Raw genomic sequence first — 26,721 nt, 5'->3', positions numbered from 1 at the left:
TCTGAGAAAGACTCCTATCATTGAATTTGCACCCTGGGCTACTAAAGGCATAAAGAGGAAACATATTTACATGAGGAGTTTGCATCCTGAACAAGGCCAGTGTACGCCTTTAAATATAGACATCTAACATGCTCTGCATAAAGAAGACCGAAATGCAAAAACACAAACGCAGCATGCAAAAATGTGTCCTGGAAATGGTATTCCACAACACTGGAACAATAGTTGTTTGTGTGCTGTAGTAAAGAGAGCACGCAACAGTAGAGTAGAATCTTTGTCTTTACTTCAGGAGCTGTGGGTTGACAAAGGTGATGATGTCCTGCAGGAGCTTGTAGCCTGAGCCAATCAGAAAGTAGGGTCCAAAGGCCTTGACGAGGGCGCGAAGGAAGGATGGCTGGTGCGCGACTTTCTTACTGGACAGCAGCACCTCTACTTCCTCTGGGCTGCTTTCGCCTTCTCCTCCTCCTGAGATGTGGTTGGTGGTTGACGGCGGGGGCTTAGCGTACGTAGCCTGGCTAGCCACACTCTCTTCACTGTAGGGGGGAGGATTTGGGTATTTAGGATGGGAATGAAAGAAAAAGAGCAAGAGATTCAATACAATTACATTTTATTTATATAGCACCAAATCATGACCAAATCATCACCTCACGATTTATATTGTAAGGTGAAGATCCTATGATAATACAAAAAAACCCAACAATCAGATGGCTCCTAGAAGCAAGTACTCGGGAGGAAGACTCCCCAGTAACAGGATGAAACCCCTGAACTAGGCAGAAAGAGGCTTTTGCACTGGACCTTCACCAGGACCCAAGCATAGTGATTGAATCATGTGAGGCCAAGATAACATGTTACTCAAGATTCAGAGGTGCTTTTTTCTGAATAACATCTGTTGTGAACAGATAATTGGCACAACAATTTGGATCAAAATGTTTGGAAGGAAAAGTCTAACTTAAGTTTCTTTAATGACACATATCCTGACTGTTTAACTACAGCAGCAGAAAGTGGCACTCTCATACTGATAAAGCAGCATGTTATGTTATGTCTGACTCCCTCTGCCAAATATTTAACATTTGCTAACCCTTTCAGCAGGCTTTCAGGGTCAGCACTGGCTTTCGTTAAAGCCACATGCTAGGCACAGGCACAGTTCAGAAACGAGAAGATGCTGCGCTTCACATGAAATCTCATACATCTTTGGCATTACAGGTCTTATGTTAGAAGATTTTCCATTTGTGTGCTGTGCTCGCAAAATATTTGTCTCCAGATTTTTAAAATATTTCAAAACAATTACTAGTAATAATTTGATATGAGTTTCGAAAAAGTAAATTAAACTGCCAGAGCTCCTGACTATCATTGGATTTAAATAGCTTTACCGTCTGAGGTCCAACCCCAACAACTAAATCTAACTAACTCCATAAGAATGCGTAAATTTTGACACATCAAAAAACTATTCACATTTGTTCCAAAAAAATGAAAATTCTGCCTTTTGCCTCCCAAATACAGGGTTATGGTGTGGTTAGGGTTACCACCTATGCTAACGTAAACCTCAGATCATAATACTGGGGCGATCGTGGCTCATAGAGTTAGCAGTTCGTCTTGTAACCGGAAGGTTGCCGGTTCGAGCCCCGGCTTGGACAGTCTCGGTCGTTGTGTCCTTGGGCAAGACACTTCACCTACTGGTGATGGCCAGAGGGGCCGATGGCGCGATATGGCAGTCTCGCTTCTGTCAGTCTGCCCCCTGTGGCTACAACCGTAGCTGCCTCCACCAGTGTGTGAAGGTGAAATTGAATGAATAGTGGCATTGTAAAGCGCTTTGAGGGCCCTGAAAAGCGCTGTATAAATGCAATCCATTATTATTAAAGTCAATTGTTCTCTTGGTCAAAGTGACTGCTATTATATCCGTTTGATATTGTACAAACTTTTCAAATGCTTTCTTAGCCAATCACTTTCCTTTGATGAAAATACCAAATGCATTTAGGAAAGTGTTCAACAAAAGATACAGGAGGTAATATTATTGACCTTTAGACGTCGTCTCAGGTTGCTAGCAAAATTTCTTCAATTTGAAGCTAGTTTAGCTGCAGATTTGATGATGTTTATAAATGAGAAAAATGTTTGCCAGTTTATGGCAAACATTGGAGGAAACGACTGACTACTCAGTCCTAAATTGCAAAGACACCCATTAAAGGATTCAACTTAAATGTAAAGTACAGTGAACTGTTGATACTAAATCCCTGGAAATGTAATAAAAAAAATCCCAGAAAAGCAGTAAATCACTGTCACGTACTGACTATAATTTACCATAGCTGATGAATCACACTATGAGAGCAACTGCCAATGTTCAGTAGCTAAACTGTTTTAGCTCTAAATTATACCGCATAAACAAATCATACTTCAGATTCCCTCTGCAAACCTGGATCCTTCCAGTGGCGAGCAGCGATGCAAACATCGGAAAGGGAGAAAACAACAACAAAAACTACAGCATTAAGAGTTTTTGTGGCTGTTGGTGGCTGCATTTGCTTAAATGGTATTAATGGCATTATTTGCTCAAAAGAAGCTCAGACAACTTCTGTTCAGCATACTACACAAAGTGTAATACAAGCTTAAAGCACAGGAGTCTGATTACAGCAGTGAAGTAAAGGGAGACTACAGTTCAGCAAACAAATGTTAACATGAAACAGGTTTACAGGTCACTACTGAAAAGGCCCTAACCAAACTGTTCCCTCTCATTTTACAAGAAGAATGCACAGACAGGAAAACTGCACAGAAAGAGGAAGCAGCCTGACAGAGGTCGGAGTTCAGCAAAGTTGTCAAGCGTGTTTGCTAAAGCGGTACAACGTGTAGCTGGAATGCTGTTCCCAGCCGGCAGGCAAGGAAAGTAATTTCTCCTGCATGAAGCTGAACAAACTCAAAAGAATAGAATCCAGCATCCTTAATATGAGAAAAGTCATTCACTTTGCAGAGCAGCGGGAGGTGGACTTAATCCTCACAAGCTCTGACAGTAAAAGCCCGAGATATTCCACAAACGTACAGGAAACATCAGAGCAGCGTTACTACAAACGACCTGCTTTCCTTTATAATGTTGCAGTGCATTTCGTATATCCTCTCTGATGCCTGCAGACGCTCTCTGTGTGAGTTGTTGCTGCAGTCTGTGTGCATGGAGTTTCCCACAACTCTTTAAAGTAGAAACGGTGTGTGGTAGCTTCAGATACTGATACCCTCCTGCTAGGGTTACAAAAGAAACGCGCTAGTAGTTTCACTTGTGCAAAAAGGAATGAACCTACGCCTGCATGCGCACAACCATACACAAAGAGCTCTGCCCTCTACGACAACATCCCTTCCCTTTTCTAGTCTAACAAAGAACTAATAAATCTGCCCTTCCTTTGAAAGCCTGAGCCCGGGGCTACAATCAGCTATGGCTTTTTTTAAATTCACATTATGTGGATCAAAGAAAGCATTTATAGAAATTCAAATTAGTTTATAAATGTGAACTCTTAGGTTTTCACTGACTGCTCACTGCTCAGACAGCTGGAATAAATGACAAACAGGAGAAATGTAAACGGTCTAGAGGAATACATGCACAAGAGAAAGGCACACAACAGAAAAGTCAGCGTGTTGCAGGAAGACAAAGTAAAAAGGTTTTAAAAACACAAAAAGGTGCAATATTAGCCGCTGCATACGTCTGTGTGCGCCGGCATCATTGGACTATGTTACATTTAAAAGTTTTGTAAATGTCATTGAGCCACAAAGAGAACTTAAGGCGGACACTGTTCAGCATCCCTTACCCCATCTTCAGCTGGCTCAGAACGTGCTCTCACTGGCGAGTTAGCAGCCAAAAACAACACATTGTCTGTGTCCTTGCTTGGCTTCCAGTAACATTTTGAAATTGCTAAGACCTTATTCTAGCATCAGCCTTCTCCAATCATCAGATCAAGGCCTTTTAACTATTCCCCATTTAGAACAACACTTCATCAGCTCATCAGGCCGGTTGAATCCCAGTGAAAAGGGGTTTGTACAATTCTGATGAGCTTGAAAGTCAAGTTGGTATGACCACCTTTTTTTTCTCATGACCCCCAACACCAGCAGCCCCAAACCATGACAGTGCAAGAATTTAAAATATGGATTCATCACTCTATCGGACCCATGGACACTGATTTTCAGCCTAGTTATAAGTCTGCAGCCTTTTCTCACAGCTTATCTTCCTTGAGAGTGACTGAAGATAGTTCTCCAGGTTTAGTCTGAAGCCTGGAGAACTGTCGTGTAAGACCACCTTAAAAGACATCAAAGCCTGTCTTATTTTAAGCAAAACACAAAGAAATGAAGTGTAGCTCAAAGCTTTTAAGTTTAACATACCTTAACTTTGCCTTGGCCTCCTCCTTCTCCCACTCATTAAGGAGCCTGGGCACCATGACTTTGGAGCTATCGCGCTTGTTCAGAGACCACAGGTCTTTGGCCTCCAGGGGCATTTTGTAGCCCTTTACAGCCATACTGGGAAAGAGAAGCAGCAACTTAATTCAATCTTTTACATTAAAGCAATTCATTGCTACAAGTTTGACTGAAACAAATGAGACATTATCTAAATGGTTAAAGTGCATGTTTGCCTCTTTTTTCTGTTTAGTTTGCTTTGATTCATTGCCAACATGTAACACTAAAATTCTTTATCCCAGAGCCATCTTACCAATACATGTTGTCCTCAAAAATACTTAATTGAGTTTACTGAATTAGCTAATGATCATTATGTATAACTGGATTGAATTTCACCGGAAACTGGCCTCATGTTTTTTTCCCCCACAGAGATGCATGTCTATGCAAAAATAACAGATAATAATAATAATAATAATAATAATAATATGATATTGCAGTATTAAATAAGCTTAAGCTACATTATGAACTAAGTAATTATAATCACAGTGCAAACTACCCCCATGTTTTGACATCATGTGATATAGTAAGTAAACAAACTCTTCAGTGACAGGTTTGGCTGAACAGTGATTCATGAAAAATTATCAGGAAACAATATTTGTAGCATGGAGTAACGGTGCCAGCAACATTTCTTTTTTTTCTTCAAAAGGTATTAAACAACTAATAAACTGTAACCAATAAACTGTACAATGTAGGAGTAAATAACTCTTACATTTAGGTAAAGTTGAGGTCAAGCAATACTAAATAATATAGCCACAGTATGTGTGCATTAAAAAGAGGACTGAAGGGTTGAAGCACTAATATGAATGAAGGAATGTTAGCATGGTTTATGATGACCTTACATTTATTTATTACCATGGCAATTGCAGTCACTATGAGAGATGTGAACAAAGATCACACTTTTATCATTCTGCATGTTTGAACACAGTGAATACTGTGTAAACAGCCACTAACATAATGACATATATTATTAATTGTGGATTAGCTAACATAGCATGGAACAAGCTAACAGCAAAAGTAACAGCGATTTCTAAGCTTCTTCATTCATTGTTTTTTATGACTGCAAACGTTTTACATTTTACCACCAGCTGTGGTCGAGGTAAGTCGACACTGCTTGTTCAGTTTCACTGCGTTTATGATCACTGCAATAAAAAAGGAGAAAGGAAAGGAGAAACTAGCGCTAATCTAAACAACAATAGTATGAAGCTAAATGACTCTCAGGCTAAGCTAAGTGAGATACGTCCAAATAAATTAGATTGACTTAAATTATCCTAAAACATTTTTCTTGTTTTAAGAGGGCTAATCCATCTTGAGAAAAAGCCCCAAACTAAAGATTTAACAGACTAGCACGTCCTACTATATTCACAGAACTACAAAAACTGCTTGAAAAATGAATAGCAGGGTCTAAAGATGGAGAAACGAACACCTCAGAGCCTTTAAAGCCCCAAAACATTTAGTGTATACCACAAACTGTTGGTCTGTGGAGGTTGGTTTGGTGGCAGACAGCAATGTTAGCTTACCTTGTGAACCACCAAAAAGTGATCCTTGAGAGAAAACCTGCTGTAGCTTCAGGGCAAGGATTCTGGGGGAGGGGAAAAGAGGATGAGTGCACATAATATGAGACCAGGGAGGTTAAATGAGGATAAAGAGGACATACTGAGAAGCCAGTAACAACTGAATTCAGTGTGTGACTGTGTGACCTGCTTTAACAAGCACAGAGCTGCCCCGGAGCGTGCTCAGACTTTCAGCTACTCAGAACACTGACTTTATGGTGTGAGCAGGAAAACACAAAAATTATTTATGAGCGGACTGTGACCGATGACTCACAGGGTCAGTGACAACATTGGAGAAGAGAGGAGGTTTCTCGTTGAAGCAGCAGAGAATGAACTCACAGACCACCATGCTGAAGTAGAAGTAGAAAGTGGTGAACCGCAGCTTATCTGTGACTTCGCCCTGTAAAGTATAACAAGAACACACACGCAGACACCAAGACATCAGCGTTTATCAGTTTTTGGGATGAGATGGCTTTTTGGAAAACACACCATGTCCTTGAAGTACCAGTCCACAACAGCAGTCACCTCAAGGAGTGTTTAAATCCTAAGCTAAAGACCCAACAATATTATATAGAAACCTCAACATTCACACGACCCCTGTGAGAAAGCCTTTGGCGACACTGGAAAGTCCAGTTCCCTTTTAACAAGAAGAAACCTCCAGAGCAACCAGGCTTCAGGGAGGGGCGGCCCTCTGTCATAACCTCCTCTAACAGATGAACAATGTTATTCCTCGACTGCACCTTTCAGACCTGCAGCTATATCAGAATTCACAGGTGTGTCTGGGTGTTGTCATTGTGTGCAAAAGGTTCTTTGTGACACATGATGATATGAGTTACTGCTTACAGCAATTTTACAGCTTTATGACAAAGTAAATGGAAATTTAAAAAAGAACCTTCCTTAAATTCTTATTCAAGTCCTATGCTTTGGTGATGAATGTAAAATTCACCCCTTGCAGTCAGGCAGCAGGCAGCCCCACCCATGCATTGCTACGATCATCCAGGAGAAAGGTAAGCATGAGTTGTAAGTGTGTGGGTGTTAGGAACATTCGCATGAATGGATGGAAGCTGACCGCAGGATATTCGTATGTAAACACCTTTTGACATATGAATGGAGGTAGAACCGTTGGATCTGTATGTGTGTACAATAGTACAATACTACTGGCAGCTAAAATAAGCATTGTCACAGTGAGCACAGCAGTGTGCTGAGGTTAGGATTTGGTTCAAAGGCTAAACAACCCTACAAGGTAATAGAATGGCTTTTCCATTCACTAAACATCCACACAGAGGAGAAAGTATCACAAAAGCCAAAAGTCTGCAAAAATCAGGCACCCCCTTTTTTGCCACTATTCAATTCAATTTTATTTATACAGCACCAAATCATAACAACAGTCCCCTCAAGGCGCTTTATATTGTAAGGTAGACCCTACAATAATACATGAGAAAAACCCAACAATCAAATGACCCCCTATGAGCAAGCACTTTGGCGACAGTGGGAAGGAAAAACTCCCTTTCAACAGGAAGAAACCTCCATCTAACCAGGCTCAGGGAGGGGCGGGGCCATCTGCCGCAACTGGTTGGGGAGAGAGATGGTCTGCCATGAACCAACACAACAGATGTGAATCTGAAGATCTCAAACGCATGAATGTTGTCTGGTGCAGTGAATTTGTATTTACCATTCAGAAAGCACGCTACGTTGCAGCTATCAGGAGAGATCAACGCTGGCACCAAGAAACAGAGATGAGACAGAACCTTGTTGAGGGTCACGGGGGGACACATTTAGCCATAAATCTGATTATCCTCCACATGTAAAAATGTGAATATGAACCCATGTAAACACGCTAATTGGGGTAAGCCTTACTCTGATTATTGACTATAATCCCATCATTACGTGCACGTTAACACAGCTTTTGACCTTTTTATAACAGAAAACAAGTATATCACTTAAAGATTTTATACAAGATTAACATTCCCCACATGACAGTCATTCCATTCTCTGTTCTCCACAATAATATTAACTCGTGAAAAAAAGAATTACTTGTGCATACATATATCAGACATCAAAGCCTTTCATATCCAACACTGAGGCTGGTCATCTTTTTGAGTATTAAACGACACCAGCCACAAACAGAAACATCTCCGCAGCAGGTACTCAGGTCGTTTGGGGTGGAGGGCCCACTCCTGAAGACCTTCTATGACTCTGTGGTGGCTTCTGCTATCTTTTATGGTGTGGTCTGCTGGGGCGGCAGCATCTCTGCTGGGGACAGGAAGAGACTGAACAGGGTGATCCGAAGGGCCAGCTCTGTTCTAGGATGCCCTCTGGACCCAGTGGAGGTGGTGAGTGACAGGAGAATGGCGGCTAAGCTGTCATCCCTGTTGGACAACGTCTCCCACCCCATGCAGCAGACTGTGACAGCACTGAGCAGCTCCTTCAGTGGGAGACTGCGGCACCCACGGTGTGGGACGGAGAGATTTCGCAGGTCTTTCCTCCCCACTGCTGTCAGACTCCCCACTGCTGTCAGTCGCACTTTCTCCTCTCCTCCTCACCCTTATCTTCCCTGCTTCGCCTCTATGTCCTTGTCTTGTCTTGTGTGAATTTACTTTCCCTGGAACAGTCTCTCACTGTCGTTCTCTAAACCTAAAAGAGAATTATGGATTTGATCAACTGGTCTCTGAGTGCTATTGACACCCTTAACGAGAAGTTGGGGCTCGGGAGAGCCTGAGTGCCCTGGAGGGACTTTCCCTGCCGGTTACACGATGGACGGGTGGAGAACTGGAGGACCGTGTGCCTGGCGGGACTGTCGATCGAGGACGCTGAAGATATCTACCTATTCGGAACCATGATAACAGGGTTCATGCTGATCGGCGTTGGCTTAGCCCTGGTTTATCAGAGAAATAAGAAAGCGGAACCGGCTGTTCAAACCCCCACAAGGCTGCCCGCTGGATTCGAAGCGACGGGACGAGGTGCGACCTCTCACAACGAACGTAATATGGTCAACACCTTGGAGACGCTTACAGCTGCTGTGAAGGCTCAAAACAACACCATTGAGCGTATGAGGGGAAACATCAGAGAGAGGCCTGCTCAAAATGAGACCCTTGAGCGACAGTTGGAAAACATCGCGGAACGGATCACTGCAGTTGTGAGGTCTCAGAATCAAAAGACTGACAACACCACGGAACAGAAGTTTGATACCATCATGGGGAGGCTCGCAGCTCTTCAACGGGAGATCGAGAGACCAGCCTCGGAGTGCTAGAATTCGAGCTGCTCACAAAGGAGAAATCAACAATATTCAACATTTGGACACCACGGCCCCAGCTGCAGGCCCAAGGCTGGAGCCCACCAAAACAACTCCCTGATAACGACTGTGTGATGACTATTCTTCCCGCCCCATGAAGGACACCTGGATTGGCTGGAGGACTGTTTACTTAGCCTGATAGGCCGAAGGACACTGTCTCAGCTAAACTATGGACACGCACACACACACACTTACACTGATAAGCACTCACTCATCCCCCTCCCTTTCCAACGCCTTCGATGCTTGTGCCCTACCGGGGATGATAGCAGTCAACTGGACCAGCACAGATGCTGCAGGACCGGATGCGCTGTCTACGCCGGCTCTCTCTTACCCTTTACCCGCCCTGTTGCTTGTCTCGTGTTTCTATGGTGTATTGATAGTCATGTGCTTTTGTGCTGAGGTGTTTTTTCTTTTATCAAACTGTTCTCCCACTAGGAGCTCAGTCTGAGTGGAGTTTTTTTTTCTCCTCCTCTTACCTCATGTAGTGTATTTTCGTTGTTTTTTTCCTATCAGCCTACCTTCTGACATGTCTGCCCAATGTGATGTTTGTGTAAAGTTGGTCAGAAGGTTCCTTTGTGAGTGCGCATGCGCCATTAGCGTGCTGCCTGCTGTAACCCCTAATTTCCCTCGGGATGAATAAAGTATTCTGATTCTGATTCTGATTCTGAACAAAGACTTTAACTGAACAAACACACACATCCACACATGTGCAATAACACTAAGTGCAATAATCCTTTCTGGCATCGTTGTATTTTTACTCAGTTGTATATAGCATTCGTATTCTATTTTTATCTTATTGTATATTTTTATTCTATTTTATTCTACTGTATATAGTATATTATTTTATTCTATTCTGTACAGTTGTGTACTGTATTTATTCTTATTGTATTCTAATTTTTGCGTCATAACTTTTGCACTGTCCACTTCCTGCTGTGACAAAACAAATTTCCCACGTGTGGGACTAATAAAGGTTATCTTATCTTATCTTATCTTATCTTATCTGCCTGTACAGCAGCTAAATCGTCCACTATTCTCACTAGGCAGTACCAAGTGTATGGTACCTGATTATAAATAGTAAGAATGGACCAAACCAGTAAAGACAAAGATTAAAAATGCTGCAATGCAATGCACAGTCTAGTTTTTATTAGGAGCAGTTTTGTTCCGTATTCATAACGCCATGATTATGAACAAATATAGATTTTTGCTGCCTTAAATAACACTAAATACACTCAGGTCTAAAATCTTGCATTATTCAATAAACTGCACCATTCTTCATCATGTGCACAACTTGCAATCAACTTTGACATGAATCTTTACTGTGTAAAAACAGCAGTTTTCAGCCTTTGTAGTACAACAGTTTAATGGGTCACTAATCAATTTCCCTTCTCATGGACGGGAAGCTTATCTGGGAGTCATGCAAGTCCTGCAGATTAGAGCCTTGCAATTGTTAAAACCAGAATTCGCAGAACTACTGGGTCAGCAGCGCTTACAAACAACTGTTCTGCATCAGTCTCCACCGCAGCTCCATACTCCCTGCAGGGTTTGTTTGCTGTGAGCTGCAGCTCCGCTGGTGAGCGGTGCACACTGAAGGTAAGATAAGTACACTGGGAACAACAGGCCTACTATTCCCTTTTTGCTTAGTGGTGCCCTGATCTAACCCCTGCCAGAGCATCCACCCACTGTAAACTCCAAAACAACTCTTAAGACAACAAGACTGGGGGAAGGAGATTCAGACGGGTGAAAAAAGGGCACCAGGCAGAGAAGATGATGGCAGACAAGTAAAAGGTATTTGAGGGCAACGGCATGTTCTCACCTGGCTGGAAGCCTGTAGGATCTTGGAGCGGAAAGGCACAGTGGCACACAGCAAACACAGCAACCAAAAGATGAAGAGGACCCCCGAGGACTGGACCCCGCGTAACCTCTCAAACTGGATCAGAAATGTGGCCAACAGCTGAGAGGGAAGGAAGGGGTGGGGGTGACACACAGAGAGAGGAAAAAGGATTGGGAAGGGGTGAGGGGCAGAGGGAGAGACGGTATTAGATTAGCCATGACAGAATAACTGAGGGCATGTGAGGTAAACCACACACAAACTGGGTCAGTGTTTCAACTTTGGGTTAGATATGCTCCTCGTGGAACCGCAGCACTCAGGGCAGTTTACTTCAGGAGGACCGCTTCACTGTTTTCCTATCTGGCTTTTCAGTCAGCTTCTGCTACATTATTTCTGGTGATGGAGAGGTAAAGACAGACTTTTAAAAAAGACAGTGAGATCAAACTCGTGCTAATTACCAATTTAAGGACCGTCTTTAAATTAAGAGTGAAAGCGTAACTTGCTTTTCATCCTCTGTTAGACTTTTTCAGAGGTGGATCCTTATATCAAACATGCTCAAAATTTAAAATAATAACATCAGAGCTCCACCTACCTACTGTTCAAATCTTCTGTTTTCAAGGGGCAGCCAATCAGAAGAGAGTTGGCTTACAGGGAGAAAAACTAACACAGCTGATTTCAGACAGATGATGAACCCAGAGGCTGCATCAAGTCCCAGTGTAACGTAAATAAGTATTTAAGCTATTAATGAGCAAATGAACTCTGATAGAATCCAATAAGCTGCATGCTCCTTTGAGGATGTCCTCATTCAGGACATTCGGTACACTTACTCATTCTTGTTATCCTACTTTCTAGTCCGCCTACAGGAGTTATGCACAGCCGGTGTCTTTTTAGTGCAGTGGCTACACAGACAGTGAATTGGAAAGTGCATCTGCATCCATACATCTTCTCATTCACCCTTTGATAATGAAATTTTGGATCCTAGTAGACTATTGCACATTTCCAGATGTAAAAAGCATGTTAGGACTGCAATGCTGTCCATACACACAGCCTTTTCTTTTTTTAGCCGATGTGACTCACCTGTGTTTAGCAAGTAATCTTTTCCTTTTTCCTGTCTAAACTTAGTCTGTCAAGCAAATATTGGCAAATATTTATCACAGGATAAAAAAAAAGGCACAAAGGTCATAAAGACTCATGAACATCTACACCAAAAAACGTGCTAAAGTTTCAGAGGATGAGCAAAGTCATCATTAAAATGTTCTGCAGCAGTCGATTTCTTTTGTAAGGATTTTTCTGCCTTTATTAAATTCTTTCACCTCAAATCAACAAGGCCAGCTCTTTAAACCTCACAGCTACATTATTTTCACCATTCAGGATTTTTTCCTTTTTAAAGTGCAGACTGAAAACCTCAATGTCTTTGACTGAAAAGATTCTCTCATCTTTTCAGTCCACTTTTTTTCTTTTTCATTTCCTGCTGCTGCGTGATGTTTTTCATTTCAGTGCTTCCTGTCTAATTTTACTTTGGGCAACCATTGCAGTGTGCTTGTCCGACTTTTAGTGGTTCTAAAGGATTTCATCACCTTTTCCACCAGAAAACTTTCTCTAAACAGTAAATTTATGCCAACAATAACAACTGAAGTGATGGAACATTCCACTGCTGTGGAGGGGGAGACGAAATACAATTTTCCTGTCTAAGAGGAACCTGGAAAAAAATACAGTATCACCATTTACACAGTATCTGGCCTCAGGTCTGTAGCACTGGCCTGGTTAATGGATTTGTTTGGAGAAAGGAAAAAAAAAAAAAAAAAAAAAAAGAGTGCATATGACTTTTCTCCTTTTACTGCCTACACATGTTTCTTTTCCAACTATTTATTTATGAGTGACTTATGTATGTATGTATGTATGTATATATATGTATATATTGTACTATTCTTAGTTAGCGTATTGTCTGTCTTGTCTTAATGTTGGTTTAAAATGGAGCACTGTAACAAAAAATAATTTCCCCCAGGGATCAATAAAGTATTCTGATTCTGATTCTGATTTAAGAAACAGAAACTGTTTCAGATTTGTTTTTACGTCCTGGAAAAAAAACTGTTTTGATTTGGAATAAGACATGCGACATTTGAAATTGCAACAACTTCACGATGGTGTAAACTGTTTATCACAAGACTGCCAGCTGTATCCAGTGTGACAAGGACATTTCTGCACATGTGCAGAAATGTGCCAGAGTACCTTCACTTCTGCATCTTGGTTTATTTGGTCCAATCTTAGATAACTGCATCTGAGCACTTATCACACTGATGGATGCATTTTGTTTTTAACAGTTTGGGATTTAAAGAGGTAACATCAACAGTCTAACAGATCATTCATTTACTGGACATTAACAACATTAAACCACATGGGAAAATGTATATTAGCTGAACAATATATATGTTTGACCTTTCATAAACAACAAAATGTATCTTTTAATCAAGCACATGAGTTAGTAAACTAATCAGGTATTGAAAACCCAACTCAATGCCCGCTCCTCCAGTCTGTCTTGATCTGTGGCTCAAATGAAAGCACTACTGGGATACTGATTAGCTCCAAATGAGCTAAAAATTGCACCAAAAACTGCATTTCTTAAAATTGCCTCCAGAGCCTCGCTCAGTCCCATGGACTCCTGTGTTAAAACACCCAACTTTAAAACATTACAACACTCCAAAGCATGTGTTGACCAACCTGCTAATTTCCCTTACTTAACAACTATTTTGGCATCATTGTCTTTTTTTTGTATAACTCACCCATTCATTTGTCAAGGCTTACACAGTTAGGAGTTGTTTTATCTGCAAGTCTGCCAAGTTAGGCAGCTGTAGCTGGTAAGGCTCTTAGAGAGGTTTTAAACGTGTCCGTGGTGTTGATGGTTTTTGGAGCATTTTATTGGCATTATCTGACAAATAGAAAAGGCCACCAACAAAGTTACTGCTGCAGTTAGTGAGTGAAATTCTAGCATGTTATCTAGCACGTCTGACATGATGGCAAAGAGGCTTCAGTGTGGAGTCTAGGATTCATTTCATGGTCTCACGGGCACTGTGCATATCTTTTATCAATATTTTGTGTATTTTTTTGGGTGAATTGTATCAGTTCAGAGAATTTCCATTTGAAGCTGACTGTTTTAATGGCATTTTTACGGCCATCTCTATTCTCTTCTGGTGTGTTGACTCAGGGTAAGATCTAAAACCTGCAGTACACCGGCCCTCAAGGCCTGGAGTTGGACACCCCTCTTGTATTGTGTCTATAGTGTCCATGACTGCAAGTTGAAAAAAGCTGAACCATCAGAAAGTCTAAAGTTTTGCTGCCAAACCCTGTACATTTATGAGTGTGGAATGATGCAACTACAGGGATTTCAAATCAAAGTAGCATATATGAGTGTGAGAAACCCTTTTCTCTTGCATAGTTTCATTTGGTTTTCTTTTTGTTGTTGTTGTTTTACAAAAAACAGGGAAGTCTTTACTGTGGCATTATGTCTTAAATGTATCAATCGGAGAAACATTTCTGCGTTTGTGACCCGTGTCTTTGAAGTACAGCGATACAGGAATGTTTCCCCACTTCTTGTTACTTCAGGAAATCAAACAATAAATAGCTGAAATACTGATCCTTTGGATTTCCTGACAAAGACCAAATAATTTAGCTTTGGCCCACGGACAGACATAAGCAGGAAATGGACACAGAATTACACAGTGATTGCTACGTTTTCCTCTTTTGTTTTATTATTCTAGACCATAACTGCACTTAAGATGATTTAAAAAAAAGTTTGAGGCCTCCCGCTCCTTAAGCTCTGAGTCACATTGTTTGTCTATACAGGCTCCTCCACATCTCTGTGGACGTTTCTGTTTACACAAAACTCACTTATTTTGTTGTGCTTCATAGCCGAGTTACACTTGCTTAGAAGAAGCTAAGAGAAAGGATTTCAGCCTTTCACCCACACGCAGTATTTGAGTGTGTGCATGTGAACATGAACAAAGATTCGGATCACACATTAACTGGCCACTGCTGGTTATGGATGTGTAATGTCAGCTTCGATTTTCTGTTACAGTCATGTAAAAACACCTCTGGAGCACTGAAGGCAAGCTAACTGCCCATGTTGCTATTTCACTTTATCCATCACACGAACAGCTGCTGTCATTTTGGCAAGCCAGTCTCCGTGACTCTTATCTTTTATCACTCAGATATTAATCTCTTGTATATGTGGCCTACATCAGCCTGTATTTGAATATGCAAAAAAACATTTGTATAATTCTTAAAAAAAAAAAAAAAAACAAATATATATATATATATATATATATATATATATATATAAAACATGATCCTCACCATGGTCATGCCAAGCACGAGTGGGGTTACATAGTAGATGGGCGGCTGATTGCCCTCGTGCAATGTGTAGAAAAGATCTATCCAGCACACAATCCACAGCAAAAAGCCAAATGCCTGAGAGCAAACCGAGAGACGAAGGGAGAGAAAACAAACATTGAATTATATAAAAACAAAGAAATAAGACACAGAAGTCAAAGCCATCAAAATATGAGGAGATTTCTGGCCAGTCTTGTGCTTGGTTTAGTTCGTTAGTTAGTTTGTAATATATTTATTTATACTTCAAGTTCTAGACGCTCTCTGCTGGTCGAGTTAATGTGATGATATATGATAACATGTATGATAACCTGAAAATCATTTAACCATCTAAAACAGAGAAACAAAGTACTCGGTTACTAAAATTGATATACTCTAGTGCAACCTTAGTTTGCAGGACGTTACTAGAAATCAAACACATAAAAGAGGCTTTAAAAACTGCATTCATAGAACATGAAATGCTCCTCTTTGTACTGCGGTTATACCATATATGAGAAACAGATTACATATTCTTCAGTAATTATTTAAATAAATGAACACAATGTACAATTTATAGACACTAAACGTGAATATATGAAAGATAAATGTTGAATCTAACATGGTTCAGTATTGGACCCTCGGGTTTTTATTTTATAGACATGAATATACGAATTATCTTGCAAAATCTCACATATTGCAGTACCTCCCAACTAGTTTTAAACACAATAATGTGTACTATGTGACATTACCATACACTGAACTATAATAAACTAAAGTGATGAGTGTATGAAATGCTCTCTCACCGTCTTGAACCTGTTCAAAAGTGACATCATGATGTATCCTTTCTTGTTCTTCTTGAGACAGAAGATGTAGATTGGGCTGACAGCCCACAGATAGATGCACTGCACCCATGAGAGAACAGAGAGCTGAAAACACTCTGGGAGGTCAGGCCAACTGGAATTAAATGTCCGGTTGGATACCTGTGGACACAAGAAAACAGCGGTTTAGTTTACATGCCTACATCTCACTGAAAGACCCACAAAGCTAACACCTTGTCTAAACTGCACAAGCTGGAATCCCACCTCCACAACCTACAGAATTTAATCACACCAACTGGTTTCCTTAAGTTAAAACTCTTAGTAAACATCTTGTGAACATCTGCTCATTGCTACAAATTGGGGGCAGGAAAACATGATGTGCTGGCCTGCAATAATATTAAATCTATAACTTCAAAGGTGACCAGTTGGTTAGCTACCCAGTGGAAGAAAGTTTTGTGTCTTTGTTTGTTTTATATCTGATGTTTGGATTTAAACTACACATATATATATATCCAGTGAAAGTAACCTGGCATTGTGTTAATCACTTTCCTTAATAATCAAACTCAAATTCAATCAGTATGAGGATAAATGTCAGGATAATTTGGGGCTTTTAATAATTTCTTTGAACTGGATATTTAAAAACTTCAAATTACCATAATATTCACGATCATAATGGGTATATGGGCAAACTGCATTCAATACAGTTTTATTTATCTAACGCCAACAGGACTTTATTTTGTAAGGTAAATGTGCATTAATACTGTGGATAATGTCATTTTGACTTTTCATCCAACATTTTTTACTTTAAGATTAAAGCCTATCGGCCAATAATATCTGCCGATTGATAAATCAGTCCGCGTCTATTTTAGATGAGCCGACACTGGTCCACAAACTGCACTGACGGGAAAGCAGAGTGCAGTCCACCTGCATTAGTAGCAATGGAGGTTAAGAAACATGTACAAAGTGTGCACCACTTCGGATAATGTGTAAATATTAAAACCTTTAGCATGACGTGTCAAAGACAGATGGCTCGTTTACTTGCAGCTGAAGAACAATATCTGATTAGCCCAGAGGACATCCGGAGGAGAACGCCAAGTAAACATTCGCAGATACGCAACTCTGACAATGCAGTTATGGTGCTCCCACACGGCTGAAGGCCCACCCACAGATCGAACCAAGATAAACACAGCTGCCAGCATCTAACCACTCTTCATACCTTGCCACGCCCATCTGCATGGCTAAGTGTGTGCTTGCGCATGTGTGTGTGGCTGTAGAATGTCCCTCTCCACTTCAGATAGTCTTAACATTGCTCAAGAGCGAGCAGTGAAACCAGTGGTTCTGCTAATCTTCTTAAAGATTTCCCAGACCGTGAACGTGAGCCTTATAAACTTGTTATTTTTAAACCTAAATTCATGAACTTCTCCCAGTGTGTGTTTGCAGTTTTTACCACAAAAAAATGTATGCACTTTAGCTCCAATAATGACAGGAAACTAAAAGAATTCTCAGACCGTGAATGTACTGTTTATCAGCAGGGTTTCTCCATTTCACAGTCCAAACAGAAATGAATTTTCTGACTCACAGGATGTTAAAGTCCACAAGCCAAAACAATAAGCTGTATTTTACCATCAGATACACATTTACTTCAGTACATTGTCATAGAGATAATAATCTATTATGTTTAACATCAACTTTAGGAAGAAGCTGCAGCAAAACTTCAGCAAAATTATTTTACTCAGTGTAGCTCAGTGAGTGAGCAGATGATCATATGCTACCATCGTGGCTCAAGAGTTGGCAGTTCGCCTTGTAATCGGAAGGTTGCCGGTTTGAGCCCCGGCTCCGACAGTCTCGGTCGTTGTGTCCTTGGGCAAGACACTTCACCCGTTGCCTACTGGTGTTGGTCAGAGGGCCCAGTGGCGCCAGTGTCCGGCAGCCTCGCCTCTGTCAGTGCGCCCCAGGGCAGCTGTGGCTACAGTGTAGCTGCTATCACCAGTGTGTGAATGGGTGGATGACTGAATGTAGTGTAAAGTGCAATACAAATACTGGCCATTTACCATATGCTGTATGATGGGACAGCAGTATTCCCCACTTTCCTGCCTAGATACACAGTCTCTATCCATAAAAGGCCAAAAGAATAATCTTAAAAATAAAAAATATTTCACTCAGTGGTTAATCAATATAAACCTGAAAACAAACTATTCTAAATCATGCAGGCCTACAGACAGGTCAGTGACCCGCTGTAACTGCCAGTCTTTTCCAATTCCAACCAACTGGCAAGTGGTTGCAGCTTCCGAGCTCTTACTAGATGAAATTGGTTGTAAGAAGGCATGTGTTGGTGCATTAAAGACCGCCCTGCAAATGCATTGGTTGCTGCACACAGTCCTTTCTACTGAAAAAACATGTTTCAAAAGGTGCAGCTTTTACTTTGAAGGTAAACGTACTCCATTTCAGGTCAGCATCACATTTTTTCCTAGTTTCACAACCGCTCTGTGGTTAGTTAGCAAATGTTTGCAAACAATCATCTTCTATGCAAGCTAACCCTAACCCTAACCTAGGTTAGGTAATCTGCTAGCAATCACAAGGAGAATTTCTGTGGAGCAACTCTGTTGTCACTGATATCACCCAGCGACAGACAGCAACCTGTAGTAACCACTTGCAAACTGCAGGGGGAAATACACTTTCTTCCATAGTGAGTTGACGTTGCCAAGGAATCCCCAACTAGTCTCTCGGTCTGGGTCCAAAGAATCCAAAGTTCCAGATTTGCTGAAGATTTATCAAAATGTTAATACTACGAAAAGGAATCTGTTTGGGATTGTTTTGGTTTTAAACTGCTCAATGAAGCATTTAGATAAAAGGACACCTTGGTGCTCCTACAAGGACAAACAGATAGAGGGAACATGCTGTTAAATGCTCAGTATGCACAACCTGAACCCTGCAAATAAAGCTCGGACAGTCTCGGTCGTTGTGTCCTTGGGCAAGACACTTCACCAACAGCCTACTGGTGATGGCCAGAAGGGCCGATGGCGCAATATGGCAGCCTCGCTTCTGTCAGTCTGCCCAAGGGCAGCTGTGGCTACAACTGTAGCTGCCTCCACCAGTGTATGAATGTGAGTGTGAATGAATAGTGGTATTGTAAAGCGCTTTGAGGGGTCCCGAAAAGCGCTATATAAATGCAATCCATCATTATTTTTATTATTATTAACAAAGAACACTGGGTGCTAATGGCATTATATCAGCTTCAATAGTTTGGACTGGTGTAACCAGTCCAAGCTCTTAACCCTGTATAACATACAAGTTGTCATTTTTAACTTCACTTTTTATGAAAATAACACAGGGAAGTGAAAGTGTGGCATGCTAATTAGTGAGAAGTGTCAACAGGTGGCTGTTGTCACCTGTGGATACAACTGTGTTAGCGCCCGTTTCCATTTAAGCTAACCATCTCCTGTCTGGACTAATACATTTATCACACAGGCATGAGAACAGCACCAATCTTCTTCTCTGGTTCTCTGGAACAAACAACTTTTTTTTTTTTAAATGATCCATTCAGGTTTACCTGACACATGGAGGACTACTGCAAGCAGATGTTACTTTTCACCTAAATGAAGTAGTGACTTCTGCATGCTTTGCATTGCAAATGTGCGCATGACACAGCAACTAATAGGTCCTCCTCTCCATTTCTCCTTTCTTCAGGTCAACCTGAGCAGCAGGACAACATATTATTTGTGTTCAGATTGTAGTATGTAAAACACTGCTGGTGTAAAAGTGTAAAAGTGGTGTAACTGTAAAAGCTTAAAATATTACAACTCTGTGTGTCAACTGATATTGATTAAGGAAAAACAAGTTAACAAAATGTGTTTTAGAAGCCTTAAGAAACACCAGAGGCTTCTATCAAGCAGGAGATTAATGAAAGGGAAGAGACAAGCTACTTTCAACACTGCAGCTGCTACTAAAGGCAGACTACCGGTACTAGACTTCATTCTGTTTCACAGACTTTCAAGGTCGTTGTCTTCGCACTAAAGACCTGAATGCTGAGACTTTAACAAAAGGCGAGATGTAAAGGTTCAGAGAGCAGGAGGATTTCTTTTCACAAGACTGAGATAAAATATTAGTAGAAGCAGAAGCAGACCGGAGTGTTAAACTGCAAGCCAGATAATTTTCTCCCTTATGAGTCTCATCATGTGGTAATACCGATCACACTGAGCGATAAGAGCCAGGAAAGATTCAATAGCGGCATTTGACTTAAACATCCTGGTACATCGGCTTCATGGTAATCAAATCAATCTGATTTATACAGAAGCTGCTCTCTCGACTCATCAGGAAACGTGTTATCTTTGACTAAAACCACAAAGAAGAAAATTGTGTCACTCTGCATGTCAATCACGCTCGTTAATCAGAAGTCATTAGCTATGAGAATATCCTGCTTAATTCTATTTTCTTAATCTTAGAATTACTAAATCTGATTTAGTGATCAGTTTGACCCAAAACAAGTGGATGAGACCATAAACCAGGGGTCTCTGGCTTAAATGAGCTGTGGGCCACTGCTGGCACTGTCATCTCATTTCAGGGAACTTTGCTGTTCAAGTAGTACAAAAAACTAAACAAAGAGAAAACACACAGAAAATTTAGTGTTTTGTTTGTTTTTGAAATTTCAAATATTGTCTACGAAGACAAAACTGCAAATGCAAACACAATTTTCCCCTCACTCTTAACCAACTGAAGCCTTTTATTGAACTACCAAATAAACAAATTGGTCCTCTGTTTCTGGCCACACACGTGGCCGCACTTCTGCTATAAATTTGTTCGTATTTACCAAAGTAAGAATGCAGACTTAAGTGTACACATTAGTTTCTCACTGATAGTGAAAGCTGTTTTCTCTACAAAGAACTGAACTAACACAGCCAATCCCTCCACATGTCTGTGCTCCCCACATGCTTGTTGCCTCCATATTAAATATTTTGTTGCTTTTTAAAGAACTTATTTTAACATTGCACTCAACAACGAACAAATCCTTCCTAAAAAGAAAAAAAAAGAAAAGTAACTTCAAAGGCCAAATTGCATTTTATTTCTTCAGGTCAATGTATCAGCTCAAGTAGGGGTGACGTGGGCCGCAAGTTTGGCCGCTGCCATAAACTGATCAACAACATCAGAAGACACTGCAACAAGTAACAAGATCCTGGTGGCCATTAAAAAGAATGCAGCTTTAAGGCACTTCACGCTGGCTTTCTTTCTAACACTAGTATAGAACAGACTGAATAAGACAGTATTCATGCCATATTAACATGAACAAATAAACAAAGTAAAATCACTAAACCACAATGACAAACATTCTAATTAAAAGGTCTTTTAACAAAAATTTTAGCCCCCTCTCGTCTTTTTTTCTTGAACTTTTGATGTTGTAAAATCAAAACACCCTGTGAATCCAAATAAATCATTTGCAGAATATCAGAAAGTGAAAAGCTTTATATCTGAAATTATGGAGCAATATAAAAGATCACTTTATCACCTGAGCTTCAAGTACTACCACTTTCAAATACAACGAGCGATGCAGCTTACAGTAGTACAAAATCTCTACTGTACATGCTGGCAGTTTGACTTTTAATACAACCAGTGAGTCAGAGCTGCTCTTTCCTCGCTGAGACTCGCTGTCTAATTTGTTTAGACTTGTTGCAACGTGTGCTTTTAAGATGACTCAGTATGGTGACACAGTCATTCTATTGCATACCCCCATCTGCCCCCCAACCTTTCAGTGATTTAATGAGACAAGCACATGTCAGCAACCTCAAAACTGAAAATCTCAGCACTGTGACTTAAATATCCAAGTCACAAAATCACTGAAGTGAAGCTTTTCGATACATTTCACATCACTAAATGATTAAGGCCTTTGCTAAAATACTTGACTGTCGCCATGTCAAAATCAATTTTACTGTCAAAACTTGAGGTGATTTATAAATGGTTTATATTGCAACTGAGACTAAAATGAAAAATGAAAAGATTTCAAATGAACATCACTTGAAGTGACACTAAAAATAGCCACTGTTGGTAAAATATAGATTGACAGTAAATTAAACTGTTAGCTGTAAACTGATAACAGAAGTGGGAAAAGCACACACGAGTGCCTCTTCTAGCAGAATCAGATACTTGCATTAAAAAAAACATTCAGCTAAAAGTTTGAAACTACCGATTCAACTTCTTCACTCAAGTTAAACTGAAAAGCTTATTTTTGCCAAACTAATTAAATCTCATGTCATAATCGAATAGTATCAATACAAGGAATAACAATTTTATGCATAATTTTTACATCTAATCCACTTAGTTTGACCAGAGAAAATCCGCTCTATTTGCTTCTGACTACACTGTAGGAGGGTGAGTGGTTAAAGTGAGATTTGGCAGGTGTGCACCACTACCACCAATCTGAAGGTGTGAAAAATGAGTGGTGGTGCAGCATGGGGTCACAACGATAATGATTTCTATTGTGAGAAGCAGCTTTTCTGCACAGGTTGTGATCAGCTGATCGGCGTTGCTGCTCTTTGTGGATTTCATCATTAGAACTTATGTTACACAAGCCATCATGTCAAATTTCCCATCCCGAGTAAGTATAAAGCTACTGTGTGTTCAGTCAGTGAATCGACATCATCAGCTTAACTGAACATGAGCGCTGTAGAATCATGAACACAACCTATGGATAGTTTGGCTCTTACCAAACTACTTTAATCCCCGATTTATAAATCATACACACGTTACATACTACATTCTGACTTTGTGATCATTAACACAAACTCTAATTTTGTAATAAAGCTTTTATTGTTGATTAGCAAACTTAACCTCATTCTCATGATGTCTAATATTACAGGATCTTAAACTTACCTTGAAGTTAGTTTTATCTATTGTAACTTTTCACCAAAAGTGAGTTAACTGCCATTACTTTACTAAAGCGAAATACATACTTAAAAAATAGAATTCCGTTACTATTTAATTTTCTGTAACCATTTACGATCTAATAGTTTTTTGTTTTCTTTTAATTAACGCTCATTCAGGTGTCCAGAGATTTAATATCAAAGGTTTGTAGGACCTTTGATCAACACATCAACTGAAGATAAACTCAAGCAAATAGCAAAATGAATATGGAAAAAAAAGAAAAGAAAAAGCAGGACACAGACCACCATCTCTAGATTTGGAGTCTTGTGATTTTTCCACTAGCATCCCACCTGCCTTTTTGAATACTTAAAAACATAAGAACAGCTATAAATATTATTTAGGTAAAGTATTTGTTCTTTAAAATAATCCACTGAAACAGTCAAAACTACTAACTAAAGCTAAATGAGCTATCAGTTCACCATTTAATAATGACGATGGTGATTATAAAGTGCTATCACTGAGCTGTTAAGGCAGTTTATTCAATAAAACACTGTTCTAAGAGTGGAATGCTGAACAGCTTAAGAAGTAATGGAGCAGAGCCACAGGTGGCGTCTAATTTTTTTAATTCATCCTTTTTAATCCTGGTGCTTACAGTTGTTATGCTAGTAGCAAATAACTGAATATGCCTACTTCCTAACACCACATTCCCAGATGTTTTTCCATTTTCCCCATGTGTATTTTTTTAACCAATGACATCATTTGAACACATTTATGAAAGTGGTGAATCTCAAGCTTATTCAACATTTACTATGTACATGCAGTGTTTTGGTTTATGGTTTAGTGTTCATTTGATTTTCAGAAGCATAAAATTATCAACAAGCCTGATCAGGTAACTTACAGTGATACACAGAATACAATTATCTACGGCAAAAAAAGGATCAAGCATCTGGCACGCTCGTCTTCTAAGTACCTGTAGCGACATGCCCAAAGCAATGCAATCATATGATTTGTTTTGGCACAATCTAACTTTCTTACACAACCACATGCGCTTAAGATCCAGCCTTTAATTTTACAATGAATTTTAATCCTTAGACTGCTTTTTATCAGCAAAGTGGTGCATGCTCATCTCCTTATGGAAATCTTGGACATCTGTACCTGTAAAACTGTCGTTTGCATAGCTTAGCATAAAGACTGGACTTAAGGAAATAGAAAGCCTGGCTTATTTCAGTTTAGTTTTCATACTGTATGAGTATGAAAAAAATGAGTTACCAAATGGTAACCGGTGAGTTTTAAATGCATTAGGCCCATTTTGATGTGGTGGTAATTCTGATCAAGCACTTTGCATGTTTTCCTGTGGTTATGAAACTGCACTTCAGATGTGTATGAACACAGCTTGGTACACTTTGCCTTGGGGAGACAAAATTGCACTCTGTGCAGCAAATGCATTAGGCCTGTTTTACTAACCTCATTTTGTTGCTAATGACTGTAAATATAATGTTGTGGCTCTGGTTTCATACTTTAATTACATGTGGTTTAATACAATACACCAGGGTACTGAAAGCCATAGCAAGGGAATTACTCGGTACTGAGACACTGCAACTGTTGTGCAGGGGAATTGTATTAACTTGTACTTGTACTTGAATTACCATCAACCAACACAGTTTAGTCAGGCTTATGCTTTCTAGTGTATCTAGAGGTTTGAGAAAATCAACAGGCCATCTCCATCTGTTCTCTGTTACACTGAAAAGCTGTCCAGCGGTATGAATGGGAGGCTGACGACAGTAAAGACTGCAGGGGGACAGGAACTGCTGCTGGCTGTGTTTGCTTACACCGACACATGGAAAACATTAGCATTTTACCCATGGATCTTTGGTCTGTATAGTGGGCATTGCTGAAATAACTTAAATGCAGACTACAGTATAGATTTTCATATTTGGAGCAGATAAAAGATGATACTTTACAGATGTGTTGCGTAACTTGGGGGGCAAAGGGCCTTAAAGAAGATACAGCAAACCGTAGAGGAAAGATAAATCGGACCAGCCGGCTGAGAGAAAACTGAAAACATGAAGAACTCTGAGCGGCAGAAAGACTGCTGTTACACTTTAAACCCACAACGTTATGGGTTCACGCAGAGAACCACATTTATTAAAACATGGTATCATGAGCCTGTAACCTCCCTTACTCATTCAGAGCTGTTAACCAAGACTTGTCACAACTGTGTCGATTACCAGCTTTTGCTGACTTAGCAGTCTCTCGGTTCAGGAAGTAGACACTGCATCGGGGGAATTTTTCCTAGGGCATCATTACTTCTCCATGCCAGAGTGGACAGATATAAACTGACATTAAAATACCGGAATTCATAATACACATGTAACTACATTTTTTTTCCTACAACAAAAAAGCAGAATTTGTTTTTAAGGAATTTAAAAAAAAAATCAGACTTCAAATAGCAACAAGCAACTTCCACTCCATTGGGCACCACTGTCACAAAGTTTAGATCAATTTCTATTGTACAGCAACTACTTGAGGAGGGATGATTCGTTTGGAGCAAATCGACTAAGGATAACATATTTCCTCAGACTAATCCAAAAGTAAAAAGGCACAAATGTGCTGTCACATAGACTTTGGCAATAGAGCTAGGAGGCCCTCATGTGTTATCACAGGGCTACGTCCATCCAACCTCTACCACTTGTCTGGGTCCATGTCACTGGGACAGCAGTCTAAACAGATGCCCAGACCTCTCTCCTTGGCCATCTCCACCAGCCCTTCCAGGTAAAGGTGTTCCCAAGCTTGCCGAGAGATGCAATTTCTCCACTGTGTCTGCCCCGTCTCCCAATTGGGACATGCCTAAAACACCTCAACAAGGAGGAGTAGTAGCTCCACTCTCAGCCTCTCCTGAATGACCGAGTGCTTCACGCTATCTTTAAAGGAGAGGCCACCCACTCTTTAAAGAGTGGGCGATCTCATACAATAAACCAACAGATTCACTTTCACCCTCACCACAATCTGTCAATCTCCCAGTCCACTGTGGCTGAGATACTTGAACTCTTTCATCCTGAGGCTTCCTAACCTGGAGCAGGCACACCAACGTCAACAACAAGCTATGAGGTAAAACAAAAGTCTTTCTTTTGTCTGTGCAATTGGTGGCAGACAGATCTGCACAGCAGACCTGAAGGGATTGCAGGCTGATCTAAAGATTGCAGTTATAAGGTGATTAAATATTAATAGGATGTCATTTTAAACTGTTGGTTACTACTGTTAAGATGGTCAGCTGCTATATAGCTATAAAAGGCTGCCAAATGAGATGGAGGATAGAAAGCATAAAGGCCAATACTTTACTTTTATGGATAATGAAGAATAAATAATGTAAAAATGAATGAAGAACAAATGTGCACAGTAAGTTTCTTGTCAAGACACACTGAATGCACTAAGCACATCTGCAGACTCATCACCTCATCAGTACTCTCACTTCCCTGCAGCGTGTGACAAGGGTTTAAAAGCTCAAAAACCGCTACGCATTCGATGTCTACAGTTTAATACCAATACAAGAACTTCCTCTTTTTCAATTTCAATTCAGCTTCAGCCTCGTAGTATCCAACCTCT

At 40.3% G+C, this 26,721-nt stretch overlaps 1 protein-coding gene across 2 annotated transcripts in view; it reads right to left on the bottom strand.

Annotated features, from left to right (window-relative positions):
• Positions 1–26,721, bottom strand: part of abcc3 (ATP-binding cassette, sub-family C (CFTR/MRP), member 3) — a 57,047-nt gene that overhangs the window by 22,695 nt on the left and 7,631 nt on the right. For both annotated transcript variants that reach the window (XM_085415691.1, XM_085415690.1), the window contains exons 2-8: positions 16,252–16,428; positions 15,437–15,550; positions 11,072–11,209; positions 6,241–6,366; positions 5,934–5,995; positions 4,345–4,479; positions 282–530 (exon numbers count right to left, since the gene is read on the bottom strand). In XM_085415691.1, coding sequence (XP_085271817.1) covers positions 282–530; positions 4,345–4,479; positions 5,934–5,995; positions 6,241–6,366; positions 11,072–11,209; positions 15,437–15,550; positions 16,252–16,428 — 1,001 coding nt within the window. The remainder of the gene's footprint in view (positions 1–281; positions 531–4,344; positions 4,480–5,933; positions 5,996–6,240; positions 6,367–11,071; positions 11,210–15,436; positions 15,551–16,251; positions 16,429–26,721) is intronic.

This window comes from Rhamphochromis longiceps, linkage group LG8, assembly GCF_057381845.1.
Source record: "Rhamphochromis longiceps isolate RC_006_pf linkage group LG8, R_longiceps_female_GT1.1, whole genome shotgun sequence".
Lineage (NCBI taxonomy): Eukaryota > Metazoa > Chordata > Actinopteri > Cichliformes > Cichlidae > Rhamphochromis > Rhamphochromis longiceps.
The sequence above is the reverse complement of the archived record's forward strand: the minus strand, read 5'-3'. Positions and strand labels throughout refer to the sequence as shown.